The sequence below is a fragment of the Eublepharis macularius genome, chromosome 7 (genome assembly GCF_028583425.1).
Source record: "Eublepharis macularius isolate TG4126 chromosome 7, MPM_Emac_v1.0, whole genome shotgun sequence".
NCBI lineage: Eukaryota > Metazoa > Chordata > Lepidosauria > Squamata > Eublepharidae > Eublepharis > Eublepharis macularius.
The window spans coordinates 55,909,562-55,925,706 of record NC_072796.1 but is presented as its reverse complement, the minus strand read 5'-3'; the positions used below and the strand labels follow the sequence as shown (position 1 = coordinate 55,925,706).

The window sequence follows — 16,145 nt, the reverse complement described above, 5'->3', positions numbered from 1 at the left end:
GCTCAAGGTAGTGTTTTTGATAAGACATCACACTAGATTGATATGCATATCAATTTATCCTGATATCTTGAGAAATGTTTACAGTATCTTCGTAGGATTTTGTATCAAAAAGAGTACTGCTCTATAGACTGCATAGTTATCAAGTGTTTCCTCACCATCTTCACTTTCTTCCCAACTCAGGCCTTCACAGGATTTCCCAGGTCCCCTTAACCTCCCCAAAAGATGGGAGGGGGGAGAGAGAGACCTGGCACTTACTGATTTTCTTTCACACACACTTTGTGTGCATGTGCTCACAGCAGGCACAATGATGTCACTTCTGGAAGGGACATCATCATGCCCATGGGGAGCATGCCCACTGTGTGTTGCCTCCTGGGCCCATTCTGTGGGGCCTTTACCCTCATTATCCAGGTGAATGGCAGCAGGGGGCAGAGGCTGGGAGCGGGAGACCCCCTGCCACCACTGAGGGACCTGGCAACCTTAGGCTGTAATCATCAGGCTCATGGACTTCAGGGCACTAAGAAAGAAAGTGGATTGACATGTCCCTTTAAGTAATGCTCCCCTCCTCCAAAGTGCTTTGGGTATGGAAACAGCTGCCTAGAAACTGTCCAACATAATACAATTACAAGCTAAAAGTAGATTGATAGACAGTGCATTGGATCCACTAACACTGGGGTTTTTTTCTCTGATGCAAAAAGCCTTTCTGTGTTAAAAAACATGAAAACTTTCTGGATTCTACTTCCAACAATGACAGTGCTTCCCTAAGCTCCTTTCATTTGAACCTGTTGGCAATCACTATCTGAACACAGTAATTTGTTCTTCATGATCAGGTTTCTAATTTTGATAGGTTACTCCTAGGATGCATAGCTAGTCTGCATTCACTTTACTTCTCAACGTATAGAATGGTTTCCCTTACAGAACATTTTTCTAAACAAAAATGCTCTAGCATTTTCACTCTCCTTTTATGTAGTAGATGATATTAGTTCCTGGTTTAATGACTTGGGCCCAAGATGCCTGAAAAGACAATCCCCTATGGTCTGTCTCAGTGCAGGTCCTTTAATCCAGTGAGACACCACTTAGCAATACCAGTTGTGATCCCAGGGACTCTACTGAGATGATCACACCACTGTGGAACTCCTTCCCCTAAAGATCTGCCAAAGTCTGATTCAGATATATATATATTGATGTGAAAAGGCCCCTGCATAGTCAGTACCAATATGATAGCCTTGTAAAAGCATAAAACAGGAATTTAAGTCACCTAATTTAAAAAAGAATGCTTTTATAGTATTTTTCAGGTTGTGATCACTACAAATATTAAAATGTGGGTGAAAAAACATATTAACTCATATTATAAAATATTTTATAATAAATCTTATTATAATACATGCATAGTCTATGACATACATTGTCACAGAATATTGCAATGGCCATAATACAAAGTAGCATTGCAGAAGCACAGGTATGGAAAACACCACTTTCACTGGCTACAGACATGATAGCTAAGACCTCAACCTCCAGTTTTACAAAGGCAAAATTTCACTGGCTATTAGAGGTGGGCACGGACCAGAAAATGGACCAAAATTTAACATGGACCGGGTCAGTTCTGTGTTCACGAAATGACAGGTTGTGGGATGGCCGTTTTCCATGGACCCCATGGACTTTTCTCCGGTCCGTTGGTCCATGGTCCATTAAAGGCTCCCCGCCTCACTAGTAAGCAGCACTGGCAGCACTTTAACATTTAAATCCCTCTTGCTCCAGCTGACCAGCAGCCCACCAGTGGTCCGTGATCCATGAAATGTGTGGTCTATGGTCCATGAAATGCCATGGACCACATACACACAGCCTGTGGGTTTTTCTTGGTCCGTCCCCACCTCTACTGGCTATTGGTTGCTGGAGGTTAACATTAGCAGATGGACATTATAACTGAGTTCTGCTTTTGACCTTCCTCAAAACAGCTGTCTTGCCCTTGATGGTAGACCAATTGAGAAGCAAAATGAAACATTGAGTTGAATCTTGCCAGCCTTTTTGCACAATCACAATTCCACTCCTTACTATGATTCTCATTCCACATGCCTTTTGGCCTCACAGGTCCCATGATTTGGATGGTCAAAGGGGAACCCTCCATTTCTCACAAGCAGAAAAGTTGGCTGGATCCAACCCATTGGTTAGATCCAGTATGACAATTTTTATGTAAATTTCTTGTACATGATTTGTACACTTCCAAGTTCTACTGAAGTGTCATTGTAGAATAAACATAGAATTCATTACTTAACATTTCCTGGATCTAATTACAAGTCTACATTTCACATACATTTATTCTGGATATAAATAATCTGGAAATCCATATTATCATCATCATCTCTATTTTATCGTGCTAAAAGCCTTCTAATTTTTCTTTTAGAAGATTTCAGATGGCTTATTAATTTGTTCCAACTGCTTTCATAGTTAAAACCCTGGCAGGACATTATGCGTTGCCTGCACATTCTTAAAGATGAGGCAAGAAACCATCCTATGTCCTTGTCCTTCATAACAGCTCTTTTGCTGCTCTTTCTTCAACAGACTTTTAAATTACGTGAATATTTAAGGTTGTTTTTCCATTTAAACATTCTCACTATCCTGGAACATATTCAAAATCAGATTTATAGCTCTAACTAAGCATCCTCCAAGAAAAACCAGATCCAGTTGTTTCAAGAGTTTTATAATAACATTCAAAAAGAGCACCTCGGCTATTCATTCAACACTGACCCAGATCCTTTCACACTAGGAGGGCTCCATGTTCTCAGACTCAAATCTAATGGTGGCTGATGTCCCTGTTTTCCAAGATAATAATAATAATAACAACAACATTCAACTTATATACCTCCCTTCAGGACAACTTAATGCCCACTCAGAGCGGTTTACAAAGTAAGCCATTATTATCACGGCAACAAAATACCCTGTGAAGTGGGTGGGGCTGAGACAGCTCCAGAGAACTGTGATGAGCTCAAGGTCACCCAGCTGGCTTCAAGTAGAGGAGTAGGGAATCAAACCCAGCTCTCTAGATTAGAGTCCCGCGCTCTTAACCACTACACCAAACTGGCTAATCTTGATGGCTGGTATTCCTTGTAAATAGAGATTGTGTGCTCTTTCCATATTGGAAAAGAGAGATGAAATAACTAAATAATGTGGTACATAGCAAGTCCAGTTGATAAAATGAACCTTCAGTTACATAAAATTTTCTGCCTACCAATAAGTTCATACAATAGAAGTCAAGGCAAGAAGAGGGAGAGGAGAGTCTAATAACTGCCATAGCATTGTACTGGCTTTCCTTCGTGGGTAAAGTAGGTCTAAATTATGGCACCTGCTACTTCAAGGCTATGTTTCAGTTTTCTGGACTTAGTTCACTAAGTCAAAAAAGGGACGGGCTGCCACCCATGGAAAATTGTTGGATTTTCTTGCTATGTATGTAAACTGCACTAAGAGGAAGCTAAGTGCTCTTGATTTCTTTCTTTAGGTAGAGGAAAGAGACAAGAGATGAGATAAGACCAGCAGCTGCCATAACTCAACCCTACTTATGGCTGGGGCTGTTGCAACAGAGTGCTATGCTATGGAAAGGGCTACGCTAGAGGAAAAGAAGAGGGGGGAAAGCAGAAGGGTAACTCAGACAAGATCACACAAATTTTATATATCTTTAAATACACATTTTAGCCTTTAATATGTATATTCTGAATGCTATTCAGTTATGTTACTGCAAATTATAAGAGACTAATAATTAGGAATGAACCAGGATAGAAAGGGTTAAATGGGTAGCCCTGCAAGCAGGTAGGGAGACCCCTTTTAGCACTGGGGAGAAGTTAAAGAATGAAAGTTAAGAATGACAATTTAGAAATGTCAGTTGAGGGTGGACTTGTGACAAAGCCAAAAAATATTGGATACAAATCCATATGATAATACAGAAAATTTTGAAGATTAATATAAAATTTGAACAGCCCTATGGTGCAGAGTGGTAAGTTGCAGTACTGCAGCCCAAGCTCTGCTCACGACCTGAGTTCGATCCTAGTGGAAGCTGGATTCAAGTAGCCGGCTCAGGGTTGACTCAGCCTTCCATCCTTCCAAGGTCAGTAAAATGAGTACCCAGTTACCTGGGGGTAAAGTGTAGATGACTGGGAAAGGCAATGGCAAACCACCCTGTAAAAAGTCTGCCAAGAAAACGTGACGCAACGTCCCTCCATGGGTCAGTAATGACTCGGTGCTTGCACAGGGGACTACTTTTACCCTTACCTAATAAACAATTTAAACTAGAAACCTTTTGGGTGGGATTAATGGACAGACAGCTAGAAAATAGACGTATTTTATTTCTATATATGACAACGACAGTGAGGCTACTATATGCTCAAAAATGGAAGAGTCTGATATTGTTCACAATAGAGGAGTGGACTGTGAAGATGATAGAGTGAGCTGAGATGGCTAAACTTACTGCTTTGATTAGAGAGAAGTTATCTACATTTATAACAAACTGGAAATCCCTTATTGACTTTTATGCACAAAGTCAATAAGGGATTTCTAATTTGTTAAAGTTTCATGCACAAACTAAAAAAAAAGTGAACGAATGATTTGTAACTTTGAAGCCTAAAAGGAGGAGGGAAAGGACAATAGAAAAATGAGAAGGTTTATTCTGATAACAATAGTGCAAGTGTGAATTCTGTAATTGTGCCAAAATTTGTCATAGAGAAAATTGAATGTTTTTCCTATATATTTCTTTTGTTTCTTTCTTTCTTTTTGGTTCTTTTTTCCCCTTATATTTTTAAAACTTGTATCTGCTTTTTTAAAAAACCTATCAATAAAGTTTATGCAAAAAAAAAGTAATGTCTGTTGAGGATGTGAAAGCATGTGAGTGTACAGGCTGTGGCTGAGGAATATAGAGTTTTAAAGACTAGGGAGTTAGACCGAGAAAAGTTTTTTCAGTGAACATAAAGTTATTGATACTCTAACGTATCCTAAATTGCTACCCACATTTCTATATATCATCTTCTCAATTAATCCACTTGCTCAAGTTATTAAAACAGATTTGTATAGGTTTGAATATCCTATATATTTATCCTCATTATACATTTAATTTTTAAAGAACTGGTTACAAGTATTTTGTTATAACCAGTTCTTTAAAAATTAAATGTATAATGAGGATTTATATACCACTCTTCAGGACAACTTAACACCCACTCAGAGTGGTTTACAAAGTATACTATTTATTATCCCCACAACAATCGCCCTGTGAGGTGGGTGGGGCTGAGAGAGCTCCTAGAAGCTGTGATGAACCCAAGGTCACCCAATTGGCTTCAAGTGGAGGACTGAGGAATCAAACCTGGTTCTCCAGATTAGAGTCCCATACTCTCAGTCATGACACCAAACTGGCTCTGATTTGTCCTGAAACTAGGCTTCACAACAAGGTTAAGTAAAACAAATATGGAATATTCAGAGATGCTGTTCAAAGAAAAGTTTTTGGTGGTCGTATCAGAAATGGAAGTAGACATGGGGGAATGGACAGGGATCTGTAAAATGTCTTACTGAGATCCACTAACTAGGCAAACAGGTTGTTGCAAAAGAAGTTAGTGCTAGCCTGTGGTAGATGAACTGGAATGAGGCCATTTCATGGCAGTAATTTCCCTAAAACATACCTGCAACTCTAAACAGTTTTTTCCCAAAGCAAAAATGCTTCATGACAAAAGAAGAAGCTTTACTATTTAATAGAAATAAAAGGCCTCGAAATGGCTAAATATAAGAATGATTGTCTAAGCAACACATACCTTCTATAATGTAGACACACTCTCTGTCAGGAGGATACTTGTTGGGATAATTGGGAGAAGTGAAGATGCCTCCTTCTGGGTATTTTGTCCACGTTCCACACTGTACTGTCTTTTGTCCTTCTGAAGTGGCTTGCTTTTCTAGTGGTAGTGGGGAAAAGACACAGATATGAATACACATTAGGACAATCTTTATTTGACTTGCATCTGTTTATATGACCATGACTGAAAATGTGGTTTATGATGCAACCTGTGGTTCTCTTCTTCTATTAATTGGGAACAAATCAGTTAACTCTATGTGGTAACCCAGACTTCAGATATTTGTATATCCCTTCACCAAGTGTAAATATTCAGGTGGGAGAGGCATCATCCCAAATCCTCTCTAAGATTTAAGGAGACATATTTTGGGCAGAGGGAGTGTTAAGGTAGCATGGGGCTTTTCCTGTATTCATGTTCCAGTTCCCTTATCTCACAGTATATACTGTCCAAGCCTTAAGAAGCCTTGCTCTAGACTGGCTGCCTACTCTGACAAAGAAGCTGGAATTAATCAGATGCTACACAACCTTTATTGAGATAAAACGACATGGTACTTTTGTTAAAAAAAAAAATCACCATTGGTCCTTGATTGTTCAGTTGTCCTCCTGATTTGGTTAGAACTGTTTTTTGTTTGGTTGGTTGGTTTTTGGTCTTTCTCTGGGCATAGAGCAGGGGGCCACTGGCAGAAGAAAGGGGTTGAGAGAGTTGTTAATTTCATGCTTTCTGCAGAACATTGGGCTAGACAACCCTTAGGGTCCTTCCAGCTCTGTGTGTCTACACACCAGCTCTCAAGTCTTATATTTAGATGGATATATTTATGAAAGATATCTAGCCCTTTCTGTTCATCTGTTCAAATGCCCCAGTTTCAGCAAGGCTTCTTCTTTCCACCTAGTCACCTTGCCCCTGTTTTGTTTCTTTTCTTTTCTTTGCAGCCACAGAGATACAGGATGACAGGAACTGTACCTGAAGTATTCCTTTGGAATGCTGTTTGTTACGTTCAGAGCCAGTCTGCAGTTCTCTCTACTTGATACTACTGACTAGAGACACCTTCATGGGGCATAGTTTGACTCTTATACTTTTGGGGCTGCCTTGAACTATTTGCACAGCAGGTGCATTTCTGCATAGTGCCTGCCTGCAAGTCTTTCTTGGCCTGGTTTGCATATTCATTGTGGTGTAGTGAAAGTGGATGATTCCACGCTGTATCTGGGGGATGAACTAGACTTTCTATACTTTCAAACTCTCTTATTTACAGAGCAGTCGTAAGCAGAGTTAATCCAGTCTAAACTCATTGAAATCAATGGGCTTAGACTGGAGTAACTTTTTTTAGGATTGTGCTGTTACTGACTGATTCTATCAATATAGCTACCACTGGCTGACCTTGCTCAAATGTGAACCACACAGTGTAGAGAACATGTTCTTGTTCTGTTCTGCCCTTTCCTGACTTCTTGATGCAAACACCACATACCAGGCTCAGATCAGCATAGGGTGCCCTGAAATTTCTTTCTTTCTTTCACGTATGCCTGTGGATGCCTTCATCCTCTATTACTGAAAAACTGGACTAAAGTTGCAGGCTAACACAGAAGAGTGCTGGCTGCCACCGGCACTAAGAGGAAACAATGCCTCCCAGGTCTACAGACCTTTCCCCACCCTCTGCCACCAAGGCCAGCCAGCTCTAATTGGCTCGGACCCAAACATTGTGGCAGCCACACACCCCTGTTCTTCCTCCATGCACAGCCTGCAATCAAGTCCCCCTGGTCAGTCTGGGGGTGGTGGTGGCAGTGTTTCTTTTAAAATGTATGTTCATCACCACTTATTCAAATGATTTTTTCAGCTGTCAAACATTTAAAAATTCACTAAGTTGCTTAATTACAAAAGGTGATAATGTTTCAAATTTCCCAGATATTAAAAATGCACTTTGTAAAAACATACCTGCTCCTTTTTTTGTTGCCCCAGCCCAATGTAGGATGATAAAACTTGCTACAACTGGAAAAGAAAAGAACCATCTATTACTAACAACATTGAGCTAGCTACCGCAATACAAATAGAACATTCAATTGCTGAGGTAAGAATGCACAGAAAAAGCAAGGAACTACATGCCATGTTTTGTGGCTGCATTTAGCAATATGTGATCTCTTAGGGCCTACTAGGATCAGTTCCACAATGAGCTGCAGTCTCTATCAGTACCTTGCCTCCCTTAGCACTGCCCACTCTTGTTGATACCTGTAACGAATCACCTGGCAGGAGGCTCAAAATAATTGTGCCACCAGAGCACCTCATAGGCCAAAGGAACTGCCGGCCTGATCCTTCACTGAAAGGAGCTAATGTCAGTCCTTCTGAAGTTATAAAACTGCTGCTGCATGCTAGGCTTCCCAGTCAAAGTCAATACCAACAAATATAATTGTCCTATGGACTCCTGAATCTTTGTTCCTAAATCTCTGTCTTGTATGACTGCATTGGAACATCTGCTGAGCCCTTTCCCCAATTTCATCTTGCTGGAAATCTTGCATGAATGGTTACTGAGCTTTTGGCTCAACTGCCAGCCACTCATCAATTTGACAGTGCCACTGACTATTAACTAGTTTTTATGCACTCATTACATGGCTTAAAATCCACTTTATTGTTGGGGAACACCTGTGGTTCAGAGGAAGAGCCTCTGCTTTGCATGCAGAAAGTCCCCAGTTCAATCCCCAGCATGTCCAGTTAAAACTTGGATCGGGTAGTAGGTGATGAGAAAGACCTCACCCCAAGACCCTGGAGAGCCATTGCCAGTCTAAGTAGACAATACTGACTTTGATTCAGTATAAGGCAGCTTCATGTGTGTTCAGTGTTTCATACAACTAGTTGACCTGGATGAGAATGTGCATAACCATTCGTATCATTGTATCCGTCAAGTTCTAAAGAGGTTGGTAGAGCACTGAGATGCATAAACTCATCAGCTGAATGTCCAGATTTCCCTTGCTGGAGTAAAATGCAGAAGTTTTTAAATGGGTGGTGATACAATGGTTTCCTTCTTTCCAAGTGGGGATATTTGCTGAATTTCCAGCAGCTCTTTTTTCTATGAAGTGTACATTCTCCTCTTTTTATAAATAGTTGCAAACATTTATGAAGAAACTACAGTCTTTGAATGTCTCAATAACGTCTGTCTTCCAATATCATTATGATCTGTAGCTTAGCATTGTCTGTCTGGGTGCCTTTTACAGTCTTCCTGGTTAACATACTATATGATGCAGTCAATATAAAACAACTTGTTAACAAAGTAGGACATGAGACTGTGTCGCTGCCAGGAGAATTGGAACAGATAATCTTTAGTAAACCCTCTTATCTCCTTTCCTTTCAATGATTCTCTTGGTTCATGTTAACCAAGTAACCATAACAATTATAATAAAGTACAGTTGGTTTGTTGTGGGGTTAGGAGTTGATTTGCAGCCTGGTCCACTAAGCACTTGTCAAGCAGACTGGGTTGCCAAAAGAGAGAAAAGTTATATTTGCATTGCCTCAGGAGAATGTGATGAGGAGGAACATATGTAATATTTCTTGGAGGATCAGTGGTACACTTCAGCAGCCCTGCTAGCAGAAACCCACTTCAGGAGGGTTTGTACTGGCAGAGTACATTTTTGAGCAAAGACAGCTGACTAATTGAAGGACATTATTTTATTTTATTTATGTCATTTATATTCCACCTTTCTCACTGATACTCAAGGCGAATTACAAAGTGTGAGGTTAGTACAATCAGTGGCAAGGACAAGGGCAGGCATTTCCATACAGTGTCAAGAACATTTCCATAAACAATGTCATGGGGTAAATGAATATAAGTTTACAAAGACATAGTATTAGCAAGGATAAAGTATGGGATTGAGGAATTGCTGAAACAGAACATAATCAATTCTAGGATTTACATTAAACAACATAAAGCACAGGAGTACATATTTAAAGCAACAGATAATATGTAAGGCAACATAATAGTGAAATCTATGGTTTCTAACTCATTAGCGAAACATCTGGGACCCCTTTCCTACAATACCACTCTTTCAGCTGAGAAAAAGGCCTTTTTGAATAATTCAGTTTTGCATGGTTTGTGGAAAGCCAGGAGCATGGGGGCTCTCCTGACCTCCTCAGACAGTCCATTGCATAGGATAGGGGCAACCACAGAGAAAGCCCGTGTATGGGCTGCTGTTGATTTCACCCGTGTATGGGCTGCTGTTGATTTTGCAGGCTGGCACCTGCAAGAGACCCTGTTCGGACGAGCAAAGCTGCCATGGAGGGACATAGGGAGGGAGACGGTCCTGTAGGTATGCTGGACCAAGGCCATGAAGAGCTTTGTATGTAATAACCAATACCTTGAACTGAGCATGGTAACTGATAGGTAGCCAACAGAGTGACTGTAGGATGGGAGTGATGTTCAAGCTCCTGCTTGCTCCTGATAAAAGTCAAGCCACAGCATTTTGCACCAACTGGAGCCTCCTAGTTAACTTAGATGGGAGACCAATGTATAATGCATTACAATAGTCAAGTTTTTATGTTACTATAGCATGGATCCAGGTGGCCAGATAAGCCATGCCAACATAAGAAGCCATTTTCCATGCTAGAGTGAAATTGTAGTAAGCATTTTTTGCAGCTGCCTTAACCTGTTTTTCTAGTAGTAGCACTGGATCCGGTATAACCCCTAGGCTCTTAACCGAGTCTGCAAGGGTCAAACGAACTCCATCGAAAGTGGGAAGTACAATGTTTTTCAAGATCTCTGACTTCCCAACAAGCATCACTTCAGTCTTGTCTGGGTTCAATTTTAATTTGTTATTTTTCAGCCATTTCATTATGGCTGTCAGGCAGCGATCTAAGATTACTACTGCATCGTGTGGGGACCTGGATAGCGAGATACAGAGCTGGGTATCATCTGCAAATTGATGACATCCAATTCCATAGCTGCAAATGAGTTCTCCTAAAGGTTTACATAGAGATTGAATAACATGGGAGATAAGATTGCACCCTGCAGGACCCCACAAGATAGTTCCCATTCTGGAGATAGCTGATCTCCGATGGCAACCCTTTGAGTCCGTTCCATGAGAAATGATTTAAACCAGCCCAGGGCACACCCTTTGATGCCTGCTTCTGTTTCTAAACACCTCAACAGGATGGCGTGGTCTACTGTGTCAAAGGCTGCAGATAGATCCAGGAGGAGCAAAGAGGAATGGCCTTTGCCTATATTCAGACAGATATAATCCACTAATGCTACTAGTGCTGTCTCTGCCCATGCCCTGGTCTGAAACCTGACTGGAAAGGGTCCAGAGAGCTAGAGTTATCCAAGACAGTCTGGAGTTGGTCAGCTACTGCTCTCTCAATCACTTTGCCCAGAAAGGGCAGAACAGAGACTGGACGATATAATGAAAGTATATCTTCTGTTTCTGTAAACTGCAAGGTCTGTTCATGTAACTTTCATATAGTCATTGGTACTTAAGAATACATTTACTGGATACCATTTGCAAGAGAAAAGTGTAAATGATATTTGCACAGTATCTGTTTCCTGTATAAATCTTGCATGATTGACTATGCTTTTTTTCCTTTCTGAAAGATAGATGGTTGCAATACATAAGATTCAGTAAATGCTCAGGACCAATTACAGCTTGAAATAGGAACACAGTATAGTTACTCATTTACTAATCTGTATTTTATGTAGAACAAAATCAAAAATAGGCTTGGAACTTATTGAAGGCAACATAGTTAAGGAGTTTTCTAGATAATATGAAGGTTTGCTTTTGGTGAATCAATAGAAAGCTGCAAATTGGGAGCTTTAAAAAGTGGTCATTTGTATTGTATAGTGAATATAACACATACAACACTAAAAACTTATAATAATCAAGGCTGCAGTAATTTCATGAAGAAATTAATTATGTTTCTTGTTTATATTTAAAGATGAAAATATTGATTATTATTAATTGTCCAAGGGCCTCCAATGAATAAATATGAACTAAATTCCACTGGCCTACACCAGTTCTATTACTTTAAAATTAATAGACTTGAGGATTAAAAAAAGAATAAACTGTTGACTAGCTATTCCTAGTGTGCATCACACGGCACTCTGTCCTTCTTTGGGGCTACCAGGAAACATCATTTATGCTTTGGAGTTCAAAATCAAGTTTGGACATTTAGACAACTTGCATGAAACATTACAGTGGACCTGCTCTGCCAATACACTGCTTTCTGGACTTGGGCTCAGTGCTAACATGCCTCAGTGTGTCTAGAACCTTTTCAACCTTTTCTTTTGTTGTCACAAATGGAAGAATTGTCTCAGACACATAAGCCTGTGGAGGCCTAAACATATTTTACATTAACGATAGAAATGCCACCTAAAATGACATCACCATAAGCCATCTTCCTTGCCTTGACAACCACTTATCTCAGAACACTGCCATCACACTGAGAGTCTCTAGTCCCGCAGCCAGCAGCAGCCAGGGATACAGAAAACTGCAGCATGACAGCACCATCTCAAACAACAACTCACATTGAAATGCATATTTGGTAGTATCCTTATAGCAAAAGTTATGCATGTTTTGGTCCATAGTGGACAGAGATCCTCACAGGCCATTGCTGCTCATCTAGTCATATCTCAGAACTCAGAGGGATGCTTGCACATTCCCTTAAGCTGCATCCAGAATGCATTGCCTAGATGTCCCTTGCTTTCTTACATCATTCAGCTATCCATCCAGTCATCAAAATCAGGTGTTTCAGGACAGCAGATACCTTGTTGATCTGGTACTCTTTACGGGATGACCCTACAAAGCCTAATTCAAAGGCTGCACTGTAATTTCTACACAGTAGATCATTGATGAATTGTGCATAAAGTGTGAAATCGACCAAGAAGGAAACTACCTAGTCTATGGCTATGTGGAGAAGCAGTTCATCATACTACTTCCACTGTCACCAACAGATTACAGGTTATGTTCTGAAATCCACCCTGAATGGCTTCACCCTAACCAACTGTAACAACTGTGGTGGCCTCACTAGGAAGGCCTTCTTGTAATAGCATTTTTGGTCCCCTCAATTAATGTGGTATCCTTCAGTCCCCTTAGATAATATAACACATGCAAAAACTGATATAAACTGGTCAGAAGTTTTGCACTATTTGGCAGTAAGGCCAAACTCATCTAGGAGTCTTTATTTATTATTATTTATTATTAAGAAATAGAGAAAAATAGTTTTAGTTTATATATAATTGAAAATGCATATATATTTCACCTTTAATACGTACACAATGTTCCCAGAAATTTTTAGGATATATGAATTGATTCACTGTCGAAATAAAAATACCAGGATTCATAAAATGTGTGTGACCTAACTGAGACCAGGGAAAGGGGGGGAAGGGTAATGGGAATTCAACTTGTTTTGTTTCTTGGTTTTATTTTTTTCTAATAAATGTTATCCAGTGTGATTGACACATCATTTCAAAGTAGCCATTTTTGCCCAGTCAAGGCTGGAAGAGAAAGTTTATGCCAAGAACTACAGGATATGTTCTACAAGATTAAAAAGAAGACATACAGACAGATATACTGAAATTCATGGAATAGTAATCCTAAATCATAGTCAAAACATTGTGATTTTCTTAAGATACATGACATAGTCACATAGCCATTGTGAATGTGCCAGTGTTCCATCAAGCATTCCAGAAAGAGGGTAAAGGATATTGTTCTCATACATTGGAAGGGGTAGGGTCTCAAAAGAGAAAATCTTGATCTGAAGAATATACTGAAAAGCATTGGTTTTGAAAACAAACATTTTCAAAATATTTATATTTGTTTATAACATGATCTCCATTATTAAGACTGAAAGATTCTGTTCAACAGTACATGTTTATCTCCAATGATTCAAATGGAATTGACATTCTTTTCCTAAAGTTTGGTGCTCCAAAGGTGGTCTAATTTTTTAGAAAATAGAACTTACTTCCCTATAAAAAGTTAATGAGTTGGCTGTAAGTATAAGGATATTCAGGACTGCAGCCTTGCACATACAATTAGTAGTGAGTACAATTGGTTTGGGCATACGTTGCTTCAAACTGTGTTAATGATCACATTCTTAGTGAATCCTGGACATATAACCCCTAATCATTACTTAGTTATTTCCATCTGAACAAAATGGAGGGGGGGTAACATCATCTTACAGCTGGTTATTTTTTATCACAAGCAAGTTACTAGCCAAAGTCCCTTTGATTCTAATCAATGGTGCTGACATCGGAAAGCCATTTGCACTTTAAAAAGTGTTATAGAAATTATGCATGCCAGTTTGCTGCTAAGCACTTACATGCTAACAACTTGGCTCTGGTTACACATAACTTTTAAAATTAATTCTGTTCACATGACTGGAAATGTATTAGCACAAAACATCTCCCTTCCTTTCATCTGAAGACTTCATAAGGCCTCCATCAAAGAAGGCTGTACAAAGCGGGGCGGGGGGGGGGAGTTGAGGACTGCCTATTCATGAAGGCTTAAAATAGGTAAACCCACAAGAATAGCTCTCCTGAAACCTTTATTTCATTTCTTTCTTTCTTTTCCATTGCTTAGTATGCAAGATGAAGATATAAAGACTATCAATTAACTTTACTTCAAATGTCTTACTTGTTATATTATCAATAAAACTTCCAGCAACCAAAGAAAGAATAGATGCAGATCTATATTGCTTCCAGCAACCAAAGAATAATAGATGCAGATCTATATTAAAATTTGTCACTGATTCTCCCAGATAGTTAGGTGTCTCAGCATAGCTTTGTTGGTGATCAGTGAGAACCCTTCTTCTCCCTTCTTCACCAGCAGAAAAGTTATTTGTTTCAACCACAATATCAGAGGCAATTCTATACACGTTTTGAAGGCAAGTGAAATTACACTGGCTTAAATCCAAGGATTTTGCCCTAATGGTTCTGTGGGATGGAATCTCTTCTGGCTTTAGTACTTCTCTGTCCAGTGCTCCGTTTTACGGAAATCGTAGGACATGTAGAGTTTTCTGACATATTCAGCACCATGGACAGTATCCTCCCAGTACTTTGTACTGCACACAGTACAAAGTACACTTCCAAATCGTTTTTAAGCACAGGCCCACGGGCTGACACGGCTCGCAGAACTGCTTAACATAGAACCCAGCACTAAAGTCTTACCCTAAAGCACTTTGTAAAACAAATGTCAGAGGCATCCCGAGCAAGCCTCATACTCTGAGTAGCATGCCAACTAACCTATCAAAACCTGTCCCTTCTCCACCCACCCCACCCCTGTTTTGTGATGGTCCAAATTCAGTAGCAACAGCGTTCATCCTGAGTACTGACAGCCATCATGGAGTTTCTATGCTACATTAATCTTGATGTCATGGGACTGGCACCAGGGATGGATGTGTATCATTTGGGTTAGTTAAACATGCAGCTACGAAGCGAAACTCTGGTTACATTACTCCATATAAGAGCATAGGATTTAGGCTTAGGGAGTATAAAACGCAGACCCATCCTAAACATCCTGACACGGAAGTAAGTCCTAGCTATAGACGTGGGGCTGACTTCCAAATCGAAATTGAGGACTGCCGCCAGCGTGGGGGTGCTGCCTAATCTCTGCTCCTCGACTCATTACGTGGTTCAATTCCCCCCCACCCCTTGCTATTAGGGCACCGCTAATATTTATTTTTTAAGAGAGCTCCTCGCGGCCTAAAATCTCCACGGCCCAACTACAAGGGGGGGGGGGAAGTAAGGAGAGTTTTGCAGGTACTTTCCTCCTCTCCTCATTTTACGCATGACTTTGAAAGCCAGGCGCTCTCAGCTTAGAACCCCCCATCCGAGCCAAAACAAACCAAGGAATCATTCCACTGGCTCCATTGTCCAGCTTGCTTTCTGACGGCCTGGGAAATGGAGGGAGGAGGTTATGGAGTGGGGAGATTTACACCTACGCCATGAAGCTGCCTGCATCGGATTCCCCTACTAGTCGGTCCCAATCCTACACTGAAGGCGGCGGCGGCGGCGGCACGGGGCACAGGAGCAAACCCAAAGAGGGGAGCAGGCAAGGTACTCACTGTGAAACAAGCTGCGCCCATGGATCATGTCTATTCCTTACACAAGGGGCTTCGCTCTCCACTAATTCCATTTAGAGACGAGAGGGCTTCCAGCGCTGGGAAGAGGATGGAGCAGAGCAGCCTGAAGCCCGCGTGCGCTGCAGACCGACCCCAAGCGGACCCTCGTCTCTCTCTGCCTTCTCTTCTCTCGCCGCCTCACGGTGATCAGCCTCCCATCTCCATCGCTTAGCTCCAGAGCTACCAGCATCGGATCCTAGCAGCAGCAGCAACTTAGAGCACCACAGGGAGTCTGCATAACTG

General features: G+C 40.7%; 1 protein-coding gene across 2 annotated transcripts in view; it reads right to left on the bottom strand.

Annotated features, from left to right (window-relative positions):
- NETO1 (neuropilin and tolloid like 1) overlaps positions 1 to 15,873 on the bottom strand; it is a 140,213-nt gene extending 124,340 nt beyond the window's left edge. For both annotated transcript variants that reach the window (XM_054985486.1, XM_054985487.1), the window contains exons 1-3: positions 15,846 to 15,873; positions 7,743 to 7,796; positions 5,781 to 5,918 (exon numbers count right to left, since the gene is read on the bottom strand). In XM_054985486.1, coding sequence (XP_054841461.1) covers positions 5,781 to 5,918; positions 7,743 to 7,796; positions 15,846 to 15,873 — 220 coding nt within the window. The remainder of the gene's footprint in view (positions 1 to 5,780; positions 5,919 to 7,742; positions 7,797 to 15,845) is intronic.
- Positions 15,874 to 16,145: the final 272 nt, after the last annotated feature.